Here is a 23,184-nt window from a genome sequence, read left to right on the forward strand (position 1 = left end):
TATAGGAAAGGTAGAATAAATTCGTAATTCTTTCATTTACTAAATTCCAAAATAATGATTTTTTTAAAGCATCTTTTCAGTGATGACCAGTTACATTTTCTTATTATAATGAGCTTATGGATTTAAACATACTTGATGTATTTCAGTCCTCTTTTCCTCTATTTTTAAGGCTATTTTGGATCCACTCTTTAGAGGCAACTTGACAGAGGAGGGGGGAATTTACAAAGTTTTAAAAATGTTAATGCTATTCAGTGATTTTTCATCTGTAACAAGTAAGTTAAAATGGAGGGGAGTAAAGAAAACAGCATCTTCCAAATAGGACTTCTTGCCGGGTCTGATATTAAGTCACAGGAACCATCTAATATTCCTAAGAATCTCTTAGGAATTAATTTTCAGGGTGGTAGACTTAGCTATGTAATAGGCTGTCTTCATAGCAGTTAAATCTCTGCATACATCTGAATATTTCTCCTATTTTTCTTATTCCGTCAGGAATCTTAAGTTGGTTTTAATGTTGTAGGAATATAGATTAAAATGGAAAAAAAAAAAAAACAAAAAAACACAAAACATAACAAAAAAACTACTTTTATTTCTGGCCAAGCTCAGTGGCTCAAGCCTGTAATTCCAGCATTAGGCAGGCCAAGGCAGGCAGATCACTTGAGGTCAGGAGTTTGAGACCAGTCTGGCCAACATGGCAAAACGCTATCTCTACTAAAAATACAAATAAAATCAGCTGGGCATGTTGGGGCACCCCTGTAATCCCAGCTACTGGGGAGGCTGAGGCAGGAGAATCTCTTGAACCTGGAAGGTGAAGATTGCAGTGAGCCAAAATCATGCTGCTGCACTCTAGCCTGGGTGACAGAGCAAGACTGCCTCCTCAAAACAAAACAAAACAAAAAAAGACTTCATTTCCTCAATAGAATTGTTTCATTTCTTGATAGTATAAGGATATTACATTAATTTCATCTTCCCAATATTTACAGTTACCCTGTTTGCTAAATGTGTGATTCCTGCAATAAAAGGCCTTTTAGGAACATAAACAATAATAGCATTCCTATTGTTTAGTAAAAAACTAAATAATGAATTTTGATATTAGAGATCAGATGCACACTAGTTTCAATGTGCATATATGAAGTCATATAATTACAGAACTAGAAATACCTTCAGGTTACCCTTGGAGCCAAGCAAGATAGTACTTCAGCTGTAACCATCAATCTATTAATTAAACATATGTATGTATTTTTTGAGGGAGATTTGCTCTTGTTGCCCAGGCTGGAGCGCAATGGCTTGATCTCGGCTCATGACGATCTTGGGTCACTGCAACCTCTGCCTCTTGGGTTCCAGTGATTCTCTTGCCTCAGCCTCCCAAGTAGCTGGGATTACAGGCACTCACCACCATGCCTGGCAAATTTTGTGTTTTTAGTAGAGACAGGGTTTCACCATGTTGGTCAGGCTGGTCTCCAGCTCCCGACCTCAGGTGGTCTGCCTGTCTTGGCCTCCCAAATTGCTGGGATTACAGGTGTGAGCCACCACGCCTGACTAATTAAACATATTTATTGACTATACTTATTAAATTTTTTTTTAAGTTCTGGGGTACATGTGCAGGATGTGCACGTGTATTACATAGGTAAACATGTGCCATGCTGGTTTGCTGCACCTGTCAACCCATCACCTAGGTATTAAGCCCAGCATGCATTAACTCTTTTTCCTAATGCTCTCCCGAGTATATTTATTATCTCTTGTATTTCTGTGCTAGGTGCTTTGGTATGGTGACGAATGCAGACATAGTTGTTGCACTCAGGATGCTTTTGTTTAGATGGAGAGATTGCCACAATATTGCCACAATATGCAATTGTGTAGTTACATATTAAACTACACTCAAAGTATACAGTGTTCGGAATGCCTTTAATATGAAGATTTGACTTAGTCATGGTGGTAAAAGAAGGCTTTCCTGAGGAAGTGACACCTAAGAGAGACTAAGGAGTGAATAAAGGCTGTCTAATCAAACAGGAGAGGGTAGAACTTGCCAGTTACAAGAAATAGCATGTTCCAAGCTCCTGTTATGGGAAGGAGGTTGGCTGTTAGGAAGGCCTGAAAGAATGCCAGGAGCAAGGGCAGAGTGGTATGAAATGTGGCTGGGAAGGTAGGTAGGGGTCAGACAGTGCAGGGCATGATGGACAGTCTTGATGATCTGGGTTTTTATTCTGGATGCAGAGGGAATGTATTGAAGTATTTTATCTAGCGGGTGTTAGTGATTCCATAAAAGGCCATTTAGGCTGCAGTATGAAGATTAAAATTGAAAGTACTGGGTTTGGTGTAAGCACCTAAATTGGTTACCCAGAGATTAGGTGGCTGTTGTAGTAGTCAAGTGAGAGTTGATGCTTGCACTAGAGATGGGGGAAGTAGAAGTATTGGTGAGATATTTAAGGGATGAAGCATTTGTAGTATACTGAATATGTAGATGACTGAGAGGGACATGTCAAAGGTCACTCCTTGATTTCTAGCTTTCTCTACATTTAGATAGGGAATTTTAGAAGACTAGATGCATGGGAGAGAGCATGAGTTCAATTCCGGACGTGTTGAATACGAGGCGCAATTCAGATGCCGAAGTGGAAATGTCTAGTAGGCAGCTGGATATGCCTTTTTTTGTTGATATCCCCTGAACACATTATAGTATGAATAAGTTAGACATAATATCTAATCAGCTCTTTTTTGCCCTGATTAAAGTCTTTACCTTGATTTGTTAATTGACTCTTCTGAGTATACCTCAGACTGATACAGCCTGCTTGTCTAAAGTCTAATTCCAGTTTCTAAAAATGTTCCTCAGAAATCTGCCTTTTCAAATTAAATGACATGCTTTTGTGTCTGTGCTAAACTGTGACTGAATACAGGTCCTAAGACATAGTGGTTATTTCATTGTTTATTTCAGTTTCTTTTCGTACTGTCCATTCAGGAGATCAGGTTTAATTTTTCATTTCTGTTCAGAAAGTCCGTTCTTGCTTGGCCAGGCACAGTAATTAGGCCTGTAATACTAACATTACGAGAGGCCAAGGCAGAAGGATTGCTTGAGCCCAGGAGTTTAAGACCGACCTAGGCAACACGGTGAGACTCAGTCTTTGCAAAAAAATAAAAAATTAGCCAGTTGTGGTGATGCACGTCTATACCTCCTAACTTGGGAGGCTTGGGTTTGAGCACCACTTGAACCCGAGAGGTCAAGGCTGCAGTGAGCTCTAGTGAGCTACGATTGCACCACTGCGTTCCAGCCTAGGTAACAACAGAGCAAGACCCTGTCTCAAAAAAAAGTCTTTCTCACATTTTGAGGTTATATTTTTTAACTAATACAAAATAAAAGTGCAAACAATGGCACTTGTATGTAATGGAAGTAACTGGTGAAACTACTTTTTGTCATCTTTTTCTTTTCTTAAAATTCACTTTGGTTATTGAGCCCTGGTGAAAAGTAGGACATGGCAGGACTGGAAAGACTCAGGGCTAATAGGGAATCTCAGAGGTTCCTCCAAATCTTAGTCTTGGTTTCTGCTATGATATAGAGAAAGCCAGGGTAATCCGAGGTCAGATCCAGTTATGTGGAATTAGGAACCAGGTAACTCCAGTGACATGGAATCCCATTACTAGACCTATACAAAAGCGTTTATATGCACATATGCCAAGTGTTTTAGAGTTGAATATTCCATTCACATGTCTTTTGTTTTAAAACTTGCATTTTTCCACATAATATATGTTGGGTTTTTTTCCACGTCACATGCATAAATCTGTTTGCATCCTTGTTAACAGCTGTATTCTATTTAAGAGTAGTCACATTTGAGTCATTTTCCTATTGACAAGTATGTACTTTTTTCTCCTTAAAAGATAACACATACAGTGTAATCTTTTTTCTTTTTTCTTTTTTTTTTTTTTTGACTTGATCTTACTTTGTCACCCAGGCTGGAGTGCAGTGGCATGATCACAGCTCAGTACAGTCCCATCCTCCTGGGCTCAAGCGATCCTCACACATCAGTCCCCCAAGTAGCTAGGATTACAGGCTCATGCCACCACACTTGGCCAATTTTTGTATTTTTTTGTAGGGATTGGGTTTTGCCATATTGCCCAGGATGGTCTCAAACTCCTGGGCTCAAGCCATCCACCCACCTCAGCCTCCCAAACTTCTGGGATTAAAAGAGTATCTTCTTTTGAGTATAGATAAGGGGATCTCTGTAAGATGGGGTAGTAGAAGTAGAATTTATGGGAAAAGGGGCATGTTGATTTAAACTTTTCATACTGTCAGTTTGCTCTGCACAAAGTCTGAACCAACATATCAACATGAAAATGCTTATTTTCCCAACCTACTCATTAACAGAGTATTATGAATCTTATTCTGTGATTTGTGTATCTCTGTTCTTGCTCATTTTACTATTTTATGAACTGCTTTACTTTGTTCCTTTTTTTGTTTTGTGGGCATGTATGCTGTAAACATTTTATCTCGGCCACTCTCTTAAGTTTTTCTCTCTCTTGAAAACTTTCCCTACTAACTCTGCTGAAACTATCTGCGATTTTAGGTGCAGATTTTTTGTTTTGTTATTTTTTACATTTTCTCTCCATAAATTCTTTCAAAATAATTGCTTTAATCTTTACAGCCACATTTGAAAAATTTACCTTCTTCTGATATTCGTGTATACCAAAGTTATTTGTACTTATTATTTCTTCAATTCTTTCCTTTTTTTTTTTTTTTTTTTTTAATCCCTGAGGCAGTGCAGTTCTGTCATCCAGGTTGGAGTGCAGTGGTGAGGTCACAGCTCACTGTAACCCCAAACTCATGGGCCCAAGTGATCCTCCTGCCTCAGCCTCCTGAGGAGCTAGGACTACAGGTGTGTGCCATTATAGTTGGCTTATTTTTTAAGTTGTTTTTTGTAGAAACAGGATCTCTCTGTGTTGCTTAGGCTGTTGTCAAACTACTGACCTCAAGTGATCCTCTGGCTTCTGGCCTCCAGAATAGCTGGGATTATAGGCACGAGCCACTGCCCTGGCCTCTTCAATGTTACTTTTTATTTATTTATTTATTTTTTAAGATAAAAGAAACAGCTTATATGCCAAGTGTTTAGAATTGAATATTCCATTCACGTGTATTTTGTTTTCACATTCAAGATAAAATTCAAGTTTTATAAAAATCACTCTTTCAAAGTATATAATTCAGTGTTTTTAGTGTAGTTACAAGGTTGTGCAATCATGGTTTCTGATTTAACTGGAGAACCTCATTAAGAAAATTTTTCACCGGGCACGGTGGCTCAAGCCTGTAATCCCAGCACTTTGGGAGGCCGAGGCAGGTGGATCATGAGGTCAAGAGATCGAGACCATCCTTGTCAACATGGTGAAACCCCGTCTCTACTAAAAATACAAAAAAAAATTAGCTGGGCATGGTGGCACATGCCTGTAATCCCAGCTACTCAGGAGACTGAGGCAGGAGAATTGCCTAACCCAGGAGACGGAGGTTGCGGTGAGCCGAGATCGCGCCATTGCACTCCAGCCTGGGTAACAAGAGCGAAACTCGGTCTCAAAAAAAAAAAAAAAAAAAAAAAAAAGAAAATTTTTTCAGAGTTTTATGTGGGACAGTATTTTTTTGGTTTTCATATTTTACTCGGGCTTTTTTGAGGGGAATATGTGGATTTACTGAGTCTTATAAGCCTTTCTCTTATAACTCCATATGCATTGCTTCATTCAGTTTTGTTATTTGTTGACGAGAATGCTGATTGCAGATTAAAAATGATTCAAGTCTAGTTGTTTTTATAAGTTCTTATGTTTTATAAAATTTAAGAGGTCATTGGATTTTTTTTATCCTTTAAGAAATGTCAGCAATTATTTTCAGAAATCTTGCTTAGTACTTGGAAGCTTTCTCAATTTGAAGACTTAAGTCCAGTGAAATTTTCTTTGACTTTTGCTTCTCCAGTGGTTATGTTTTCTAATTCACTATTTTGAGTTTTAGCATGATGTAAATTACTGTAACCTCTTTATCAAACCATACAGAATTCAAAAAATTTTATTTTGCAGGAGTAGATCACAGATACCGAGTAACAAAGGCTTGAAAACAAGAAAACCACATTTTGTGATAAGAGATGGAAAATACTAGAGACATTTAGGAGTTAGGGTGAATTCGTGGTAATTTTAAGCAGATTCCAGGCTTTAGCATTCATTACTTCTGATGCCTTTACACAGCTTGATTCATAAAGAGGGAAGAACATTATTATCTTCATGTTATAGTATAAGTTTTGAATTACCGCAACATTTTGGAAAAAATGTAATTTGCTGATACTATTCTTTATTTTTTAAGACAACATAAAAGAGTTGGGCTTATGGTTCCATATGAAGTTTAAGGTGTTTTTTTCCAGTTCTGTGAGGAAGATCAATGGTAGCTTGGTGGGGATAGCATTGAATCTATAAATTACTTTGGGCAGTAGAGCCAAATGCCTATCAAAAATACATAGGATAAAGAAAATGTGGCATATGTGTAAACATGGAATACTATGCAGCCATTAAAAACAATGAGTTCATGTTCTTTGCAGGGACATGGATGAATCTGGGAACCATCATTCTCAGCAAATTTACACAAGAACAGAAAACCAAACACCGCATGTTTGCACTCACAAGTGGGTGTTGAACAGTGAGAACACATGGACACAGGGAGGGGAACATCACAAACTGGGGTCTGTTGGGGTGTGAGGGGCTAGGGGAGGAATAGCAGGGAGTGGGGTGATTGGGGAGGGATAGCATTAGGAGAGATACCTAATGTAGGTGATGAGGGGATGGAGACAGCGAACCACCATGGTATGTGTATACCTATGTAACAATCCTGCAGGATCTGCACATGTACCCCAGAACTTAAAGTATAATAAAAAAACTTAAGACAAATATATTACTGTTTGAGTGGCTCTATATGTAATTTGGTTGATGCCATTGTCTTATAAAAATTATGAGCTACTCATGCTACACTCTTGCTGAAAATAAAGCATGGACTCAGTTATCTACACAATAAAATCTGGATCCACAGATAAGATTAAGAGAGACCTAACTTAAAAGTTTAAAGAATTGGAGTTCATTTATCAGCATTGGTGGTTCTGTGAATCCCTTGGAATTAAAAGTAAATGTGACATCTGTTCTTTTCTCTTGGGTTCCACTGCTTTGATAAAAAGGTAGAAGACCATAAAATGCATAGATCTGTTATCTGTTATCTCTAGAACTCTATTCATATGACAAATAAGGAAAATCAATATAGTTTCACATGCAAAAAAGGATTATTATTTTTTCTAATTTTTTAAAATTGCATTTTAGGTTTTGGGGTACATGTGAAGAACATGCAAGATTGTTGCATAGGTACACACGTGGCAGTGTGATTTGCTGCCTTCCTCCCCCTCACCTATATCTGGCATTTCTTCCCATGCTGTCTCTCCCCAACTCCCCATCCCCCACTGTCCGTCCCCTATGTCCCTCCAACAGACCCCAGTGTGTAGTGCTCCCCTCCCTGTGTCCATGTGTTCCCATTGTTCAACCCACCTTTGAGTGAGAGTATGTGGTGTTTGATTTTCTGCTCCTGTGTCAGTTTGCTGAGAATGATGGCTTCCAGGTTCATCCATGTCCCTACAAAGGACACGAATCCATCGTTTTTGATGGCTGCATAATATTCCATGGTGTCTATGTACCACATTTTCCCTGTCCAGTCTATCATCGATGGGCATTTGGGTTGGTTCCAGGTCTTTGCTATTGTAAACTGTGGTGCAGTGAATATTCATGTGCATATGTCCTTATAGTAGAATGATTTATAATCCTTTGGATATATACTCAGTAATGGGATTGCTGGGGTCCTTGAGGTATCGCCACACTGTCTTCCACAATGGTTGAACTAATTTACACTCCTACCAACAGTGTAAAAGTGTTCCTATTTCTCCACATCCTCTCCAGCATCTGTTGTCTCCAGATTTTTTAATGATCGCCATTCTAACTGGCATGAGATGGTATCTCAATGTAGTTTTGATTTGCATTTCTCTAATGACTAGTGATGATGAGCATTTTTACATATGTTTGTTGGTCTCGTGTATGTCTTCTTTTGTAAAGTGTCTGTCCCCTTCCTAACACCTTACACTAAAATTAACTCCAGATGGATTAAAGACTTAAACATAAGACCAAACACCATAAAAACCCTAGAAGAAAATCTAGGCAAAACCCTTCAGGACATACGTGTGTAGCCAAGGACTTCATGACCAAAACACCAAAAGCATTGGCAACAAAAGCCAAAATTGACAAATGGGACCTAATCAAACTCCACAGGTTCTGCATAGCAAAAGAAACAGTCATTAGAGTGAATCAGCAACCAACAGAACGGGAAAAAATTTTTTCAGTTTACACATCTGACAAAGGGCTGATATCCAGAATTTACAAAGAGCTAAAACAGATTTACAAGAAAAAAACAGACAAGCCCATTCAAAAGTGAGCAAAAAAGGATTATTTAATGAATTTATATTTTTTGGAAGAAATTCAGTCAGAAATTCAATCAACACTGGTCATTTCAACTAGTCATTAGCCTCTGGGTGTGGTCTTATGAGGTTACCAGGTGAAGCCTGGCCTTTCTTCAGTGGTATATAAATAGCTTAAATCAGACTTGAAAGCTGATTTTTGCTTGTATAAACGTTGAAGGCTAGCAGACAAGAATGCTTCTAAATATGCAGCGACTCTTTTACTAGGACAGATCAAAGTAGACTCCCTATAATAGGCCTTAGTGAGATACTAGATTCTCAGAATGACTCTCTCAATGGTGATAGACGATATTTCATGGTCTTATGTAACATGTCAGAGCTGCAGGAATGCATCCCTGAGACCTGGTAAGTTAGCTTACAAAATTCACATATTTGGAGGCGTCAGATCCCACGGAACTTCTAAGGAGGCTATGTGAACTCTGTCCTCTGACTGAGGCCGGACATTTATACCTAGGTTTAGGTTCTTGATAAATTGGGGATAGAACATTTATGTTGAGGGATTTCCAAGTCTTGGTAAAGGAAGGGTTGTGAAGAGTTGTCAAGAACTGGTGGATATACCAGGAGAGACCAGTCCTTATAGTCCAGCATTTTCAGCTACAAAAAGGATCTGATTCTGTAAAAGTAAATGGTGTGAATAATTGCAACGGGGTTTATTTTAAAAGTTTTTATGTTGAGGTATCTTCTTCCTTAGCTCTGGCATAAGAGGATTCTAGAAATTTAGTGCCATAGAGAAGTATCTCAGAAGAATGTGAGCATTTCCAAAGGAAGAAAACAAGGCAATATGTCAGTTACCCAGGGAAGTCCTCAAGGGTATGCCATGCAGTCAGACCTGCTTAAGGCAATTACATATCATTCTAGTTGATAAAAAAATTTCCATTTTAATCTTCATTGAGTCACAGTGGGATTCACTGGCCATTTTGTGGGCCAAAGTACCATAGAATTGACACGGTACCAATGTGTAACATGTGTGTAGACTAAATCTTGGTTTGCCATCCATTGGAGAGCACACACAGGAGAGAGGATATTTATGGAGAAGGCTTCATGAAGTGTTGGGACTTCTGTGTTCACCAGAAGATCCACACAGGAGAGAAACCATACACGTGATATGTCGTGAAAGATTCATCCATGAGTTATACTGCAGAAGAGGATCCTCATTGTCATAAGAGGATCCATATGGAAGAGAAAACATACTATTGTAGATGGTGAAAAATGCCTCAATACTCCCCAAAGAATCCGTTTATGCACTAAACCATATGAGTGTCCAGAGCAGTGCTGTGAAACAGAAATATAACCTTAGTCACAAATGCAAGCCATGTATGTAATGGAGAATTTTCCAGCAGCCACATTGAAAAACTAGAAATAGATGATGTTAATTTTAATCATATATTTTATGTAACTCAGTATATCAAAATATTTCACATGTAATCAATATAAAAATATACATGGTATTTAATATTCATTTTTTGTGTTCCAAAGTCTTTCAAATCTATCATGTATTTTGTACTTAACAGAACATCTTAATTTGGACTAAGCATATTACTGGTGCTCAGTAGCCATATGTGACTGTTACAGTATTGAACCGTGCAGGTCTAGTAAGTGGCCAAACCTTTTGTCAGTTGGAAAACTTTAAATGCCGTTGAAAAATACACTCAGTAACATCACACATAAATGCCACAAATGATACCATTAAGTCCAAGTAGTGTTCTAAACGAAAAATAAAGTTAACATTGATTTTTAATCAACCATGTTCTGGTAGTAAATTATATAATACAAGAACTTAGAGTGCTTACCTATGGTAATGCTCAATAAATGTTAACAAGCATAATTAAGCAATAATTACTTTTTGGCTGGGCACAGTGGCTCATACCTATAATTCCAGTACTTTGGATGGCCAAGGAAGGCAGATCACATGAAGTCAAGAGTCTGAGACCAGCCTGACCAACATGGCGAAACCCCATCTCTACTAAAAACACAAAATTACTCAGGCATGGTGGCTTATTACTGTAATCCCATCTACTGGGGAGGTTGAGGCAGGAGAATCGCTTGAACCCAGGAGACGGATGTTGCAGTGAGCTGGTATCTTGCCATTGTACTCTAGCCTGGGCAACAGGAGTGAAAATCTGTCTCAAAAAAAAATTACTTTTTAAGTTTAGCAGATAGGGAGTTTATTTCTAATATTTTCTATTTTCCAGGGAGATCTTTATTTAAGAAGTGCAGCCTGCTTTTCTTTTTGAGGTGTTTATCCTCTTTTTTCTTACAAAAATAACGGAAAAATTTAAATTGCTATTTCCTTTTTATTAGTTCTATTTTAATGGAGTTATTTGCTCTGATTGGTTGCCTAGTCCACTTTTTAGAGTGGCTGATTCATTTCATGTATTTGGATGTTTTTCATGCTCTGCTGATATTTGTAAATGAAAGACTTGGTCATTTGGTGTGGGTAACCATTATGGTCACTGCTTGAAATTATATGAGCTAATGTTTGTTTTTTCCTGATTGATTTTTTTTCCCCCCAAGAGGGTGTAGGCAGCTGATTGATAAATTGGTGGTTTGATTCTTTGGCCCCATTTCTTCTTCTTTAAATGTGTTGGATGGGTTTTGGCTGTACTGTAGAATGAGTTGAGTGCCTGTGGGTGGCTACTGTTTAATGTGGGTAACAAGTATTAAAACTGTTTTAAAACGATGGGATTAAGCACCTGATTGGAAGATTCACTTTTTATCTATAACATTTAACATGTTATATTTCTTTACAGAAATACACAAGGCTTGATAAAAGCCATTATGAAATTACTACAAATGCAAGCTCTTAAGGAAGGACAAGGTGGGCAGAAGAATATTCAGAATATATATACTATTAGGTAAGTCTTTTTTCTGTTTTTTTTTTTTAAACGAAGGTGTGCAGTTGTTAGACCTTTAATTATCCATAATGTTTGACCTGTTAATTCATTTTTCCTAGAGTTGGTTCGTTTAACTTCAGACTCGTTTCAAAAGGCAGCTGGTGCAAGGTATGGATAGGAAGCCTAGTTTGAGGAGCTGAAAAGAATTGGATACATAGGTTTGTCTTTAGATACGTGGCACATTGAGAGGTATGGAATCAATCACCTGAGTTGGCATAATCCAGTAATGTTTATGGAGAGTCCTTATGTGAATGGCCGTTTGGCACTATAAATCAGGAGAGTGTAATCGAGTGTATAAGAGCCGTAAGTTCCTCCAAGGGGGTTTGTGGATGGCAGAAACAGAGGAGAGGTGAGCCTGAAGAGCATATTCCTCTCAAGAGAGCTATGATTACCTGAGTCAAGCATAAAATTGTCATGCTGTTTTAGAGCCTTCTTTGCCACATGTTGGTTAGCAGTATCCTTCAGCCTTAGAGAGGCAACTGATGAGCTGTGTATGAAAGCATAAAAGGGATATGAGAAGCTTAGAACTCCACTGAGAGGTGTTTTCTGGTTATTTTGTAGGATTAACTTAAAATAGAAGGGGTATGACAAATAAATGTAAGCTTTCTGGGCATGCAGCTAATCTGTGTTTTTATGGTATTAAGCACTGTGCCAGGATATTGTTGGGGCTTAAGTATTTTTTTTAACTTCTTTTTGTCCTAATAGCTGATTAATTTGAATCACAGTACAACGGAATATTTGGTCATTTTAAATGGTCTGTGCTGAACTGAATAAGTTGTATCAGTATGGGAGTAGACAGAGAAGGAGAGATAAGAGAACTAAGTGTTAGACAGTGGCTCTAAATTTTATGAAGAAGCTGTAGAGAGGGTATTCTTTTTATTGTACTTAGGGCTTAGTGGTTCTCAAACTTGTCTTGCCTAAGAACCACTGGGGCAGTGTGTTAAAAGTACAGCTTCTCAGTCCCACTTGCCAGTGATTCTAGCTCATTCAGTAGGTTTTGTGTGAGACTCAGGAATTGGCATGTTTATCCAGTTGCTCAGTGATATGGAAATGGGTCATTTATGGATTACACATGAGAACTATTGCTTCAGTATCTGAAAGCTTGATGGTACCGTATGTGAGCTTCAAGGCCCCCTTTGAGATAGACTAGAGGGGATCTTGGGTGGCTTAACTATGCCTTCTTTTCTGTCTTTTTGGGTGGCAAGAAGTCTGTATTTTCCTAAGTACCAAGGCACCAAGTTTATCTTACTGTGTCAGTCAGGGACAATGGAGGGGCCAAAAGCAGAACCAAACATTGATTGTAAAGGAAAAGCAGTCCAAAGAGAGCAAGCCAACTATGGATGTAAGAGAGAAAATGTAAGAGATCATTGATTTGTTCATTGAAAAAATTCCATGGCTCTAACACATGTTAGTGTTCATCATGGTCAGATGGTGGGTGGGTGGTTGTGAGAGGAGGAGGGGAGGAGTACTCTGAACATCCTCCTAGAAACTGACACTCATTTGCTGTGCATAATATTTGGAACATGGCCCAGACTTCTGCATTTTTAACACGGAATTTGAATGGAGGTCGTTTACTGACCAGGCTTTGAGAAACACTGGATTAGAAACATGTGTAGCTAATGTAGCTCATACTGCTTAACTGCTTTCTAAGCAGTCTTTTCTTTAGCTTTGTGGCTTAAACAAGATTAGGCGAAAGATATTTATATAGAGCTGCAATTCTCAGTACCTTTGTGGGGGATGGGGATAACTGGAAGCATAGTACAGTACGTTTGGCTGCTTTGCTTAGCTGAAGAGCATATGCCAAGTGTAATACTCTAGGCCAGGCATCCCCAAACTATGGCCCGTGGGCCGCATGCAGCCCCCTGAGGCCATTTATCCGGCCCCCTGCTGCCCTTCAGGAAGGGGCACCTCTTTCATTGGTGGTCAGTGAGAGGAGCACAGTATGTGGCGGCCCTCCAACGGTCTGAGGGACAGTGAACTGGCCCCCTGTGTAAAAACGTCTGGGGACGCCTGCTCTAGGCCCATGAGTCTCAACTCTGGGTGCACGTTAGAGCCCTCTTAGGAACTTTACATGTGTAGATGCCTGGGCTTTAATCAGAAAGACTGAAGGGTTGGCCTTAGGTGTTGGTATTTTCTTAAAAGCTTCCCATGTGATTTCCAGTGTGCAGGTTAGGGTGAAGAACTGCTGGCCAGTTGTTGCCATGAGGCAGTGGGACTTCATTGTTGCCATACATTCAGATCTTTCAATATAAATAAAGTTTTATGTGAAATCTCTTGACTAAATGCTGACAACAAATTCAAATTTTTAAAAATGTAGGGTAGGTAGACAAAACACATCTTCTCACAAGTTGCAATCTTCTCACAAGACTGAAGGGTTGGCCTTAGGTGTTGGTATTTTCTTAAAAGCTTCCCATGTGATTTCCAGTGTGCAGGTTAGGGTGAAGAACTGCTGGCCAGTTGTTGCCATGAGGCAGTGGGACTTCATTGTTGCCATACATTCAGATCTTTCAATATAAATAAAGTTTTATGTGAAATCTCTTGACTAAATGCTGACAACAAATTCAAATTTTTAAAAATGTAGGGTAGGTAGACAAAACACATCTTCTCACAAGTTGCAATCTGTGGGCAACAGGTTTGTGACTTCTGATGCATGTACTATTTTCAAGAATTTCGGAAGCCCCTTTCTAGTTATACTGAAACATTTTTTTACACCACTATGAAGTAGCCTTTAGTTGAGACTTTTTTTTCCCCTCCCTCTTTTATTTGGTCTGAATTTTTGTTTAGCTAGGACCCCCCTTTTCTGTTACAGATTTTAGTTATTTAAACATTTTCTTTTCTTCTTTTTCTTTTCTTTTTTTCGAGACAGGGTCTCTGCCAACCAGACAATCTGGGCTCAATGCAACCTCTGTCTCCGATGCTCAAGCTGTCCTCCCACCTCAGCCCCCTGAGTAGCTGGGACTAGAGGTGTGATACCACGCCCTGCTAATTTTTCTATTTTTTGTAGAGATGGGATTTTGCTATGTTGTCCAGGCTGATCTCGAACTCCTGAGCTCAAGCCATCCACCTGCCTTGGCCTCCCAAAGTGCTGGGATTATAGGTGTGAGTCGTGGCACTGGGCCTATTTAAACATTTTCTAATATTGATCATGCAGGAAGTGCAGCAGAGAATCAATATTTGGCTGGTAGTTTGGTTGCGGGGAAGAATAACTAAATTTTCATGAGTTGTAAATTATTAGAGGCTCATTTTCTTATTTGCTTTGTAGTATGCCATTTATTCCCCTGAAATTTTATCATGTGCTTTTGGTTTTAATTTTTTCTCTGCATATTCATATTATGGCAGTCTTTTAAAGATCTCTCTTCCCTCAGCTAAAGTGAGGAAATAGCTGTGAATTCATGAGCAGTAACTGCTTGTTCCAGAATTCGTGTATTTTTCTGATGTGCCAGACAGTGGCTGACATGCACAAATATCAAATGGTAAGAACCTTATTTGTGGGAAGGTTTGGTCTGAGAAACATCAAACTGTACTTTCTGAAATAAGGGAATATTAAATGTTTGTGGCAGATGGTGTGCTCTGAAGTGGGCAATTAGGACAGCAGAAATGGATGATTGTACTCTGAGCAGATTAAAGTTATGTGCTCTGTGTTTGTGTTTGTTCATATATTTTTATAGTAGTATATAGTTTATTTGGAGGGAGAGTTACGTTTAAGGACTTAAAGATGTGTATCCTAAAGGCTGAGACATTTTCTAATTGATAGTGATTTTTTTCCTATCACTGAGGGCAAATACATTCATCCCTTAGGGCCATCAAATACAGAAAAACAAGAGCAAGTCCAAGATAAATACTGATTTAAATGCTCAAAGACTAGTTTTCGATTGTAGATATCAAAATGTAATCCCATTTTAAATTTCAATAGCTAGCTTTTTAAGTGTTGTTTTTGCAGTTTCTCCTATTGAATGTCTTGAAGGAGGTCATGGAGTCAGCTAGGTGAAGAGTGCAGGAAGAGTGTTTCAGATGTAGGAGAGGCAAGTGCCTAGAAGCTTGGCACATGAGAGGAACTAACAGGAGGCAGAGTGGCTGGAGTTCAGTGCTCTAGGGAGGGTGAGGCAGGAACATTGGCTCAGGAGAGGTAGGCATGGGCGTAGAATATACAAGGCTGTGGCAAAGACTGAGTTTTACTAAAGAGCAGTAGGAAGTCATTTAAAAACGTTTCTTTTCAACTTACCATCTTGAAATAATCTTAAAGTTTCAGAAAAGTTACAAGAATCGTACCATGTACTATTTACCTAGATTTATCAGTGTTTTTGCTTTTTGCCGCATTTCTTTATCATTATCTCTATATTATTAATAAAAAAATTTGAATGTAGGTTATGTATATTCAATAGTGTGTTTTCTAAGAACAGGGATTTTCTCTTACATTACCAGAATACAATATAAAATTGAACATTGATACAATACTTTTTTATAATGTACAGTCCACGTTCCAGTTTTGTCCATTGTTTCAATAATGTCCTACCTTTTGCTTTTTTACTTTTTAATGTATAGGATCTAATTTAGGATCACATGTTGCCTTTGGTTGCCTTACCTTTTTAGCCTTTTAAAATCTGGAACTGTTTCTCATGCTTTCTTTGGATGAGAAAGATTGCTTGGTGTTGGCATTTTTGAATTCCATATAAATGATGCTATGTCCTTTTGAAGATAATCACATCTGGAGGTACTGATGTCCATCTTGCCTCTCATTGGGGATTTTAATTTTCGTCACCCAGTAGAGGTTGTGTGGTTTCTCTACTGAATAGTTACTATTTTTTTTTTGAACTAATAAGCAATCTGTGGGGAATACATTTTGAGACCATGCAAATATTCTGCTACTCATTAAGCTCAGATCCCCCAACCAGTTTTCACTTTGATGACTACAAAATGGTGATTTTTTTCTAACTCCATCATTCCCTTTACATTTGTTAGTGGCAAAGGAGATAGCTATATTATTTAGAGGTAGAAATGACTGTTAAGCTATCAAGGATATTAAGGAGATAAATCAGATTCTGATTTGAACTTATTTTCTAAGGGAAATCTAAGTTAATTTTTTTTAACATTAGCAGGATACTTATACTTTATGTGATACATGTGCTTTCTAAAACTGTAAAAATGTTAATTAAAAATAGTATGTGTCTAAGTTTGAAATATTTTAAATGCCTTTTTATTGAGATATAATTTATATACTATAAAATTTACTCTTTAAGTATACAAGTCAGAGATCAAAGTTTCATCACTAATTCCAGAATATTTGCATCACCTCAAAAAGAAACTCATACCCATTATTAGTCATTCCCCAGTACTCTCTATTCCCAGCCCCTGGAAAATACTACCATTTGTGTCGCTGGATTGGCCTTATAAATGGAACAATCCAGTGTGGCTTCTTTCACTTAGCATAATGTTTTCAAGGTTTCATTCATGTTGTAGCATGCATCCGTACTTCATTCGTTTTAATCCATTGCATAGATATAAATTTTTATTGATCCTGGAATTTTTTGATGCTAAGATCATTTGTATTTTTCGATTTTTTTTTTGGCCTTTTATGTGTATTTGAAAGGTAGAATACTTTTTTTAAGATACTGAAAATGAACTGTAGTCTTTAGTTACTGTTTTTCATTTCTATATACATTTCATTGTTACATTTACTATTTCTTGATGTTGCTCATCCTCTAACTCTTTGGAAAAAAAAAAACAAAAAAAAACAGACCATCAGCTATTATACAGTTTTGTTGTCAGAGTGAGCATTTTGCTTTTGGAGTAGTTGATTATTTCAATACTCGAATATATACTGAAGGAATCTCCTGAGGCATAAATGTTTGGTTTTACTTAGAGTAATGTAAGTATGACACCTATACAATCAAGCTGATACAAGGGATTGAAACCAGTGGAATACATTAATATAATAATTTATTTTACTGAAGTTACAAAAACTTACACTCTGGGAGCCACCATTTCTGGACAGAACACATCATATGGAACTTTTTTTTTTGGAAATGGTCTTTATAGTTTTTTTGAAAGCAGAAGTTCTAATGAGACTGAATTGCAGCAATTGCCTTAACTATACTTATGTTTAATTTACTGGTATGAACCCTTTTTTGGGAGGGCAGTCAGGACCTTCTTTAAGAATTGCATTAAAATTTTGGACTTCCCTCTATTATAGAAAATGCACACATGCATATATACTAAAAATTTACATATAATTTCAGAGGGCTTGTAGAAATTGTTATAGAAAAATCAGCGAAGATGGGAAAGAATGTAATCAGATCCACTCCTGAAAAAGCCCAGCAGAGTTATAGATAAAAAGGAATGCAGGGACTAGGCTCAGTGGCTCAAGCCTGTAATCCCAGCACTTTGGAAGGCCAAGGAGAGCAAATCACAAGGTCAAGAGATCGAGACCATCCTGGCCAACATGGTAAAATCTCGTCTCTATTAAAAATACAAAAATTAGCTGGGTGTGGTGGTGCATTCCTGTAGTCCCAGCTACTCAGGAGGTTGAGGCAGGAGAATTGCTGGAACCTGGGAGGTGGAGGTTGCAGTAGTCTGAGACCAAGCCATTGCATTCCATTCTGGTGACAGAGCAAAACTCCGTCTTTTTTTTTTTTTTTTTTTTTAAAAAAAAAAAAAAAAAGGTAAGGTAGGGCAGTCATTGAGAAAACATAGCCAGCAATACTTTGCAAGGGCCGTCTGTCTCTTTGCAGTTTTCATCTTTCTGTCTAGCTACATGATTTGCTCTTGTTTTCATTTCCTCTTTTCTTTCCTCTTTTCCGCTCAGGAAATTCTTTGTTCACAATTTATGGGTCTAATCATCTGGGGTTTACCCCTAGGATTTATAATCACACTTTTAGAATAAGCTGCACACATCACACAGTCTTCCTGTTAGAAGTAGCCACCAGAAAGGACTTGATACGTTCTTCTAAGTGTAGATGTTTAACTGAAAGATTGGTACTATAATTTTCTATAAATGTCTTTAAAGCCACAAAAATATTGTATTTTTTGCCTGTCAGCCTATTTGTTTGTCTCAAGGTGTTTTTTTTTCCCAGTGATTGTAGCACACAGCTTAATAAAAGGAAGGTTGTGGATCCCTAACCAATTGACTTATACTTAAAATAGTTCCAGACTTTTGACATTGGCAGGCACCATTTCATTAAAACTCTGGCTCTGTAAAAGGGATTCTGGGAAGGGGTCATTGTGAGGGAATAATCACTGTAATAGGAAGTATATTTTCAAAGAAAGGAATTTTATACTGTCTGTTTTACAGACTCAAAGATGTTGTCACTCAAAAATGTCAAAATTAAAATTGCTTTGCTCCAAATCTTTTTCTAGGAGCTTATGTGGGAAGGATAAAGATGCATTTGTCTTAAAATTATGTTAAAGGATATATAGCAATTCACAATTATTGTTTAATTTTTTCTTTTGATTTGTTTCTTTTTTACAGTAGTATTCATGGTGGAATCTTTATAATTTTATATTCTGCATCTTTCAGTTTGAAATCTGCAGATAAAAAAATATCTTTCTTTAGCTTCTAACCGGCAGTTTCAAATCAAAATTCAGAGCAGGTAAAGAAATGCTTTTAAAATGCATATTTGATGTAGTAAGTGCTATGCTATGCTTCTGAAAGCGCCAGGGTCACAGCTGCATACATGAAAATGCATGGTGACTGCAGGCATTGTTTCCTCACACAGAAAAGGCAATCTGTGTCTGTTGCTGAATTTATGATGTAAATAAAATCATAGCTTTCCTATATACAGAGATGTAGCAAGAAGGTCGAGGTGACTTAAAGGTTACAAATAACTTTTGCTTTTGATTGGCCTACCACAGACTAATTTTTTTTTCCCTCATTTCTATTAGGATTGATATATTTATACTTGGAAAGGTGAATCCAGTTACATATTTTATCATTGCCTCTGTGCTAGTCTGGGGGAACCATGCATTTATCATTGAATCCTTCCTCACTCTGTTCTGGTAGGATGCGTGTACTGTACTGCTTTGTGCTGTTGATGATATTAATAAGGAGTGGGGAGCACTGAAGTATTAGGCACCAACTCTGTGTGCTTCCTCTGTGCTGTTTTTCTCTAAAGAGTGTTGGCTTTGGGACAGTGTGCTAGAGGGACTATGATAAATTGGCTTCCCATGATCAAGTTTATTCTGTCACTTGCAACATGAATCAACCAGTTTAAGAGTTTAAAAACGTGATTTGGGGAAAGTGTGTATGTGATAATTACATTTAATGTAGATTGGCATTTGGCACTGAAAGGGAAACAAAGAGATTAAGAAGACGCATACCCAGTTTTCATACTGCTTATGCTGTAATTTAAGAAGCAAACCTGTCCTGATGATCATCATAATAGTAGTTCTTCTGTTTGCTAGGTATTACATTAAATGCTTTACTTAAAATAGCAATTGAAATATATGCAGATCATGAAATGGCAAAGTTCCAAATAATGTGCAACAAATTGGTTCATCTATTGCAGAAAACAAAAAGAAAAACAAAAAAAGCACACATTAAAGGAGACTAATATTAGAAGTACTAGAGACCAAAGAAGGGTGACCTGCTTGCCTGGTTTGTATTGATCTTTAGGAACACTGTTACTCTCTTTTAAGGAGAAAGCATAATCTATTGGGTATCTCAGGAGTTAGGAAATTCTGATTTAAACATTTCTGTGGACTCTTTCTGGACATAGCACTTTACTTCCTAATGAAATAAAAAAATAGGGTGATTTATCTCTTTGAGCTAAAAATAGAAGTCCTCTTTTTGGAGGACTTAGATTTTATTAAACGATCTTAGAGCCATTTAAGCTTGGGTTAGAATTAGTAGTAGTAGCAGCAAGCTACCATCTTTAATACTTTTTGCCTTTGGAGGGTTTGTTTCCATTTCTAGTCCTGAGCAGTACTAAGGTTAGGGTTTTCATGGGTGTCTTGGGTTATACAGTGTTCACTCTGGAAGGTTTTTAGTCTGATTGCCTTATTTTATAGATGAAGAAACTTTGGCCAAGAGGGGTTAATTATCTTGCTTGAGATCACATGATTTGTTGCAGAGCCAGGACATAAATTTGAAACTTTTCATTCTTTTAAATCAGTTCTTCTCCCCCACAATTTCATTTCACCTCTCCATTTCTGTTTTATTCTGAGATACGGACATGGCCACATACTAGTAGATGATTCCTATAATGCTGTATAGGCACTGCATATATTAATTATAAATAATAATGATGATAATGTGCAAGGTTTGTCTTTATTTTTTCCAAACTTGTATAGCTTATTGTCTGCTACTGTTACTTTTATTTACAAGTGATTGGGTTGATTGGTCAGCCTATCTATCGTTTCGAATAAAATGATGTTAGGCAACTTACTATTCATAACCTGAATAGCAGGTTTGGGGATAATTGGAAATTCGAGTCATGACTCAGGTTGTGTTTTAGTCTTTTTCCCACCACATTCTTCCCTTTTGTGGTCAATAATGCTTCCAATTTAAACTTGTTAACTTGACTCTTTTAAATTGTGGATCCTTTCATTTACCTTGACCTTTCTCAGTTGGATGTACTTGAAAAAATAGAAAGGATAACAAGCAGTGGGTGAGAGGAAGAAAAAAAAGAAAAATCTTGAGTAATCCATAATGTAATTATCAACTTTTGAATACAGCAAGAGTGAACTATACTTAGCTTTATGGAATTTAAATGCTATAATTATAACATTTTAAATAGGAAAATAACTTCATTTTCTGTTATACCCAAATTAGCATGAATATTATTTAATGCCCTTTATTCTATGTTTTTCAGAGGAATAATTTTACATTTGTTTTCCATTTTAAGGCTTCTAGTTTCTACTGTGTTGTGTTACTTTTGTGTACTCAGTGTTAATATTTGATAACTATTTTTATAAGAAAATCTCAACTTTGATCATGGTTGATTAATTATTTTTGGTTCAGTTTAAGGAAAGGGGAAAGTAGAAGCATAGTCTTTTTTTTTTTTTTTTTAAACAATTCGGGACTGGTGCAATGCTTTCTTTGGTGATATGCCTTCCATAGTCCTTGTCACTTACTCAATGCAGTGATTCTTGACCAGGGGCAATTTTGTTCTCCAGGGGATATTTCACAGTGTCTGGAGACAGTTTTGATGGTCATGACTAGGAGAAATCCTACTTATATCTAGTGAATGGAGGCCATTGTGCATAGACAACCCCCACAATAAAGAATTACATGGCCCAAAATGTCAGTAGTGCTAAGACTCTCATGTATGGGCAGTTGTAAAATGAAGTTTATTGAATTAAAAAATACATCCATTCTATTACTTAAGCCTAAGGCTTTATGGATTATTTTATATATGTATTCCATATGAATTTGATGACTCCTAAGGGAGAATTTAGCTTTTTCCTCATTATAACTAAAGTATTAAAATAAAATTTTGGCCATGATTTGATTATAGGTTAGTATACTCAGTTGAAATAGTACGTTAATAATCAAATGCTGATCAACAGGAAGAGTCAGTGTTCTCATCTTATGCTTTCCTTTTTCCTCAAGCTTTTCAGCTTCTGGGAATCAATATTGTGTATCAGCTGCAATACTGCCACTCAGATCTCACATAATCAACTATTGGGTAAACTTAATTATCCAGATGTCTGAATCTGTAATTAATATTTATGATCTGTATCCTACTATATGCTGCCTTATCTAATTTTTTTTTTTTATTTAGGTCTGAGGTACTAAATAAAATCTGCTGAATCCAATAGCTGGCAAAACAGGCCATTGTGCAACAAAGCTGGGGTGGCTCCGTTGTTATGCATGAATGTAAATTATAATAGAATTGTTTGCCATATATATGTCATTTCTAATCCCATTTTATACTTTTTAAAAAAATTTCTGTTAACCTGATTGAATTTGGAAAAAAACTATGTTTTAAAAAGGAGATGGATGCTTAGCAGTTTTTTTTGGTGGGGGGATGTGAAGGATGGAAGGAAGATGGCTTATAAAGGAAGAATATTGAAAAGCACTTTATTGCCTTATAATCACACAAAAACTCGTAACTTACTGAGTTTTCTTCTTAAATATTTATAAATGCCACCATTATCTTGAAGATTAATGGTTGACTATATCTGATACTCTAGCAATATGGTACTTATCTGAAGAATCCAAAGCTGAAATAGTTTTCTTCGTTTTTATGTGGTGTTTTTTTGTTTTTGTTCATTTGTTTGCTTTTGGCAGAGACTGGGTCCTGCTATGTTGCCCAGGCTGGTGTCAAATCTCTGGCCTCCAGCAATTCTTCCACCCTGGCCTCCCAAAGTGCTGGGATTACAGGTGTGAATCACTACTAGTGGCCTATTTTGTGGTTTTAATTGAACACAACCTGCTAAACTTTGAATCTAAGAATTTCATTTGATGTGACATACCTGAGAGGCTTTTAGGATTTGTAATAATTTTCTTAGTATTGGTGGCAACTAGAGTGGAAGCAAATTCTAGGTAGGTTTAACTGCCAAAGGGTTTGGAATTGGAAAACATGATTTTGATATGATTTCTGAGTTTTGGCATAAAAAGTTGCTTGGAGTGTTCCCTTAGCAGTGGTAGCATTCCTGTAAGTCAGAAATAGCCTGTGCTTTAGCAAGTAGGAGGCTGCCAGCATGTGAAGTTAGTTAGTACCTGATAGGTTAGGTGAGGGTAAGAAGAAATAAAGAAGTAGTGTTATACCCGGAAACTGTGTGGTAGTGTCAGAGAGGTGTTTCACATGTGTCTCAACATGATAGATCTACTGCATTCT

The 23,184-nt window shown here is 37.2% G+C and overlaps 1 protein-coding gene across 4 annotated transcripts in view; it reads left to right on the forward strand.

Annotated features, from left to right (window-relative positions):
- Nucleotides 1-23,184, forward strand: part of FOCAD (focadhesin) — a 312,140-nt gene that overhangs the window by 47,880 nt on the left and 241,076 nt on the right. For all 4 annotated transcript variants that reach the window (XM_074394918.1, XM_003928127.4, XM_074394919.1 and 1 more), the window contains one exon: nt 11,264-11,368. In XM_074394918.1, the coding sequence (XP_074251019.1) occupies nt 11,264-11,368 (105 nt within the window). The remainder of the gene's footprint in view (nt 1-11,263; nt 11,369-23,184) is intronic.

The sequence above is a fragment of the Saimiri boliviensis genome, chromosome 2, assembly GCF_048565385.1.
Source record: "Saimiri boliviensis isolate mSaiBol1 chromosome 2, mSaiBol1.pri, whole genome shotgun sequence".
Lineage (NCBI taxonomy): Eukaryota > Metazoa > Chordata > Mammalia > Primates > Cebidae > Saimiri > Saimiri boliviensis.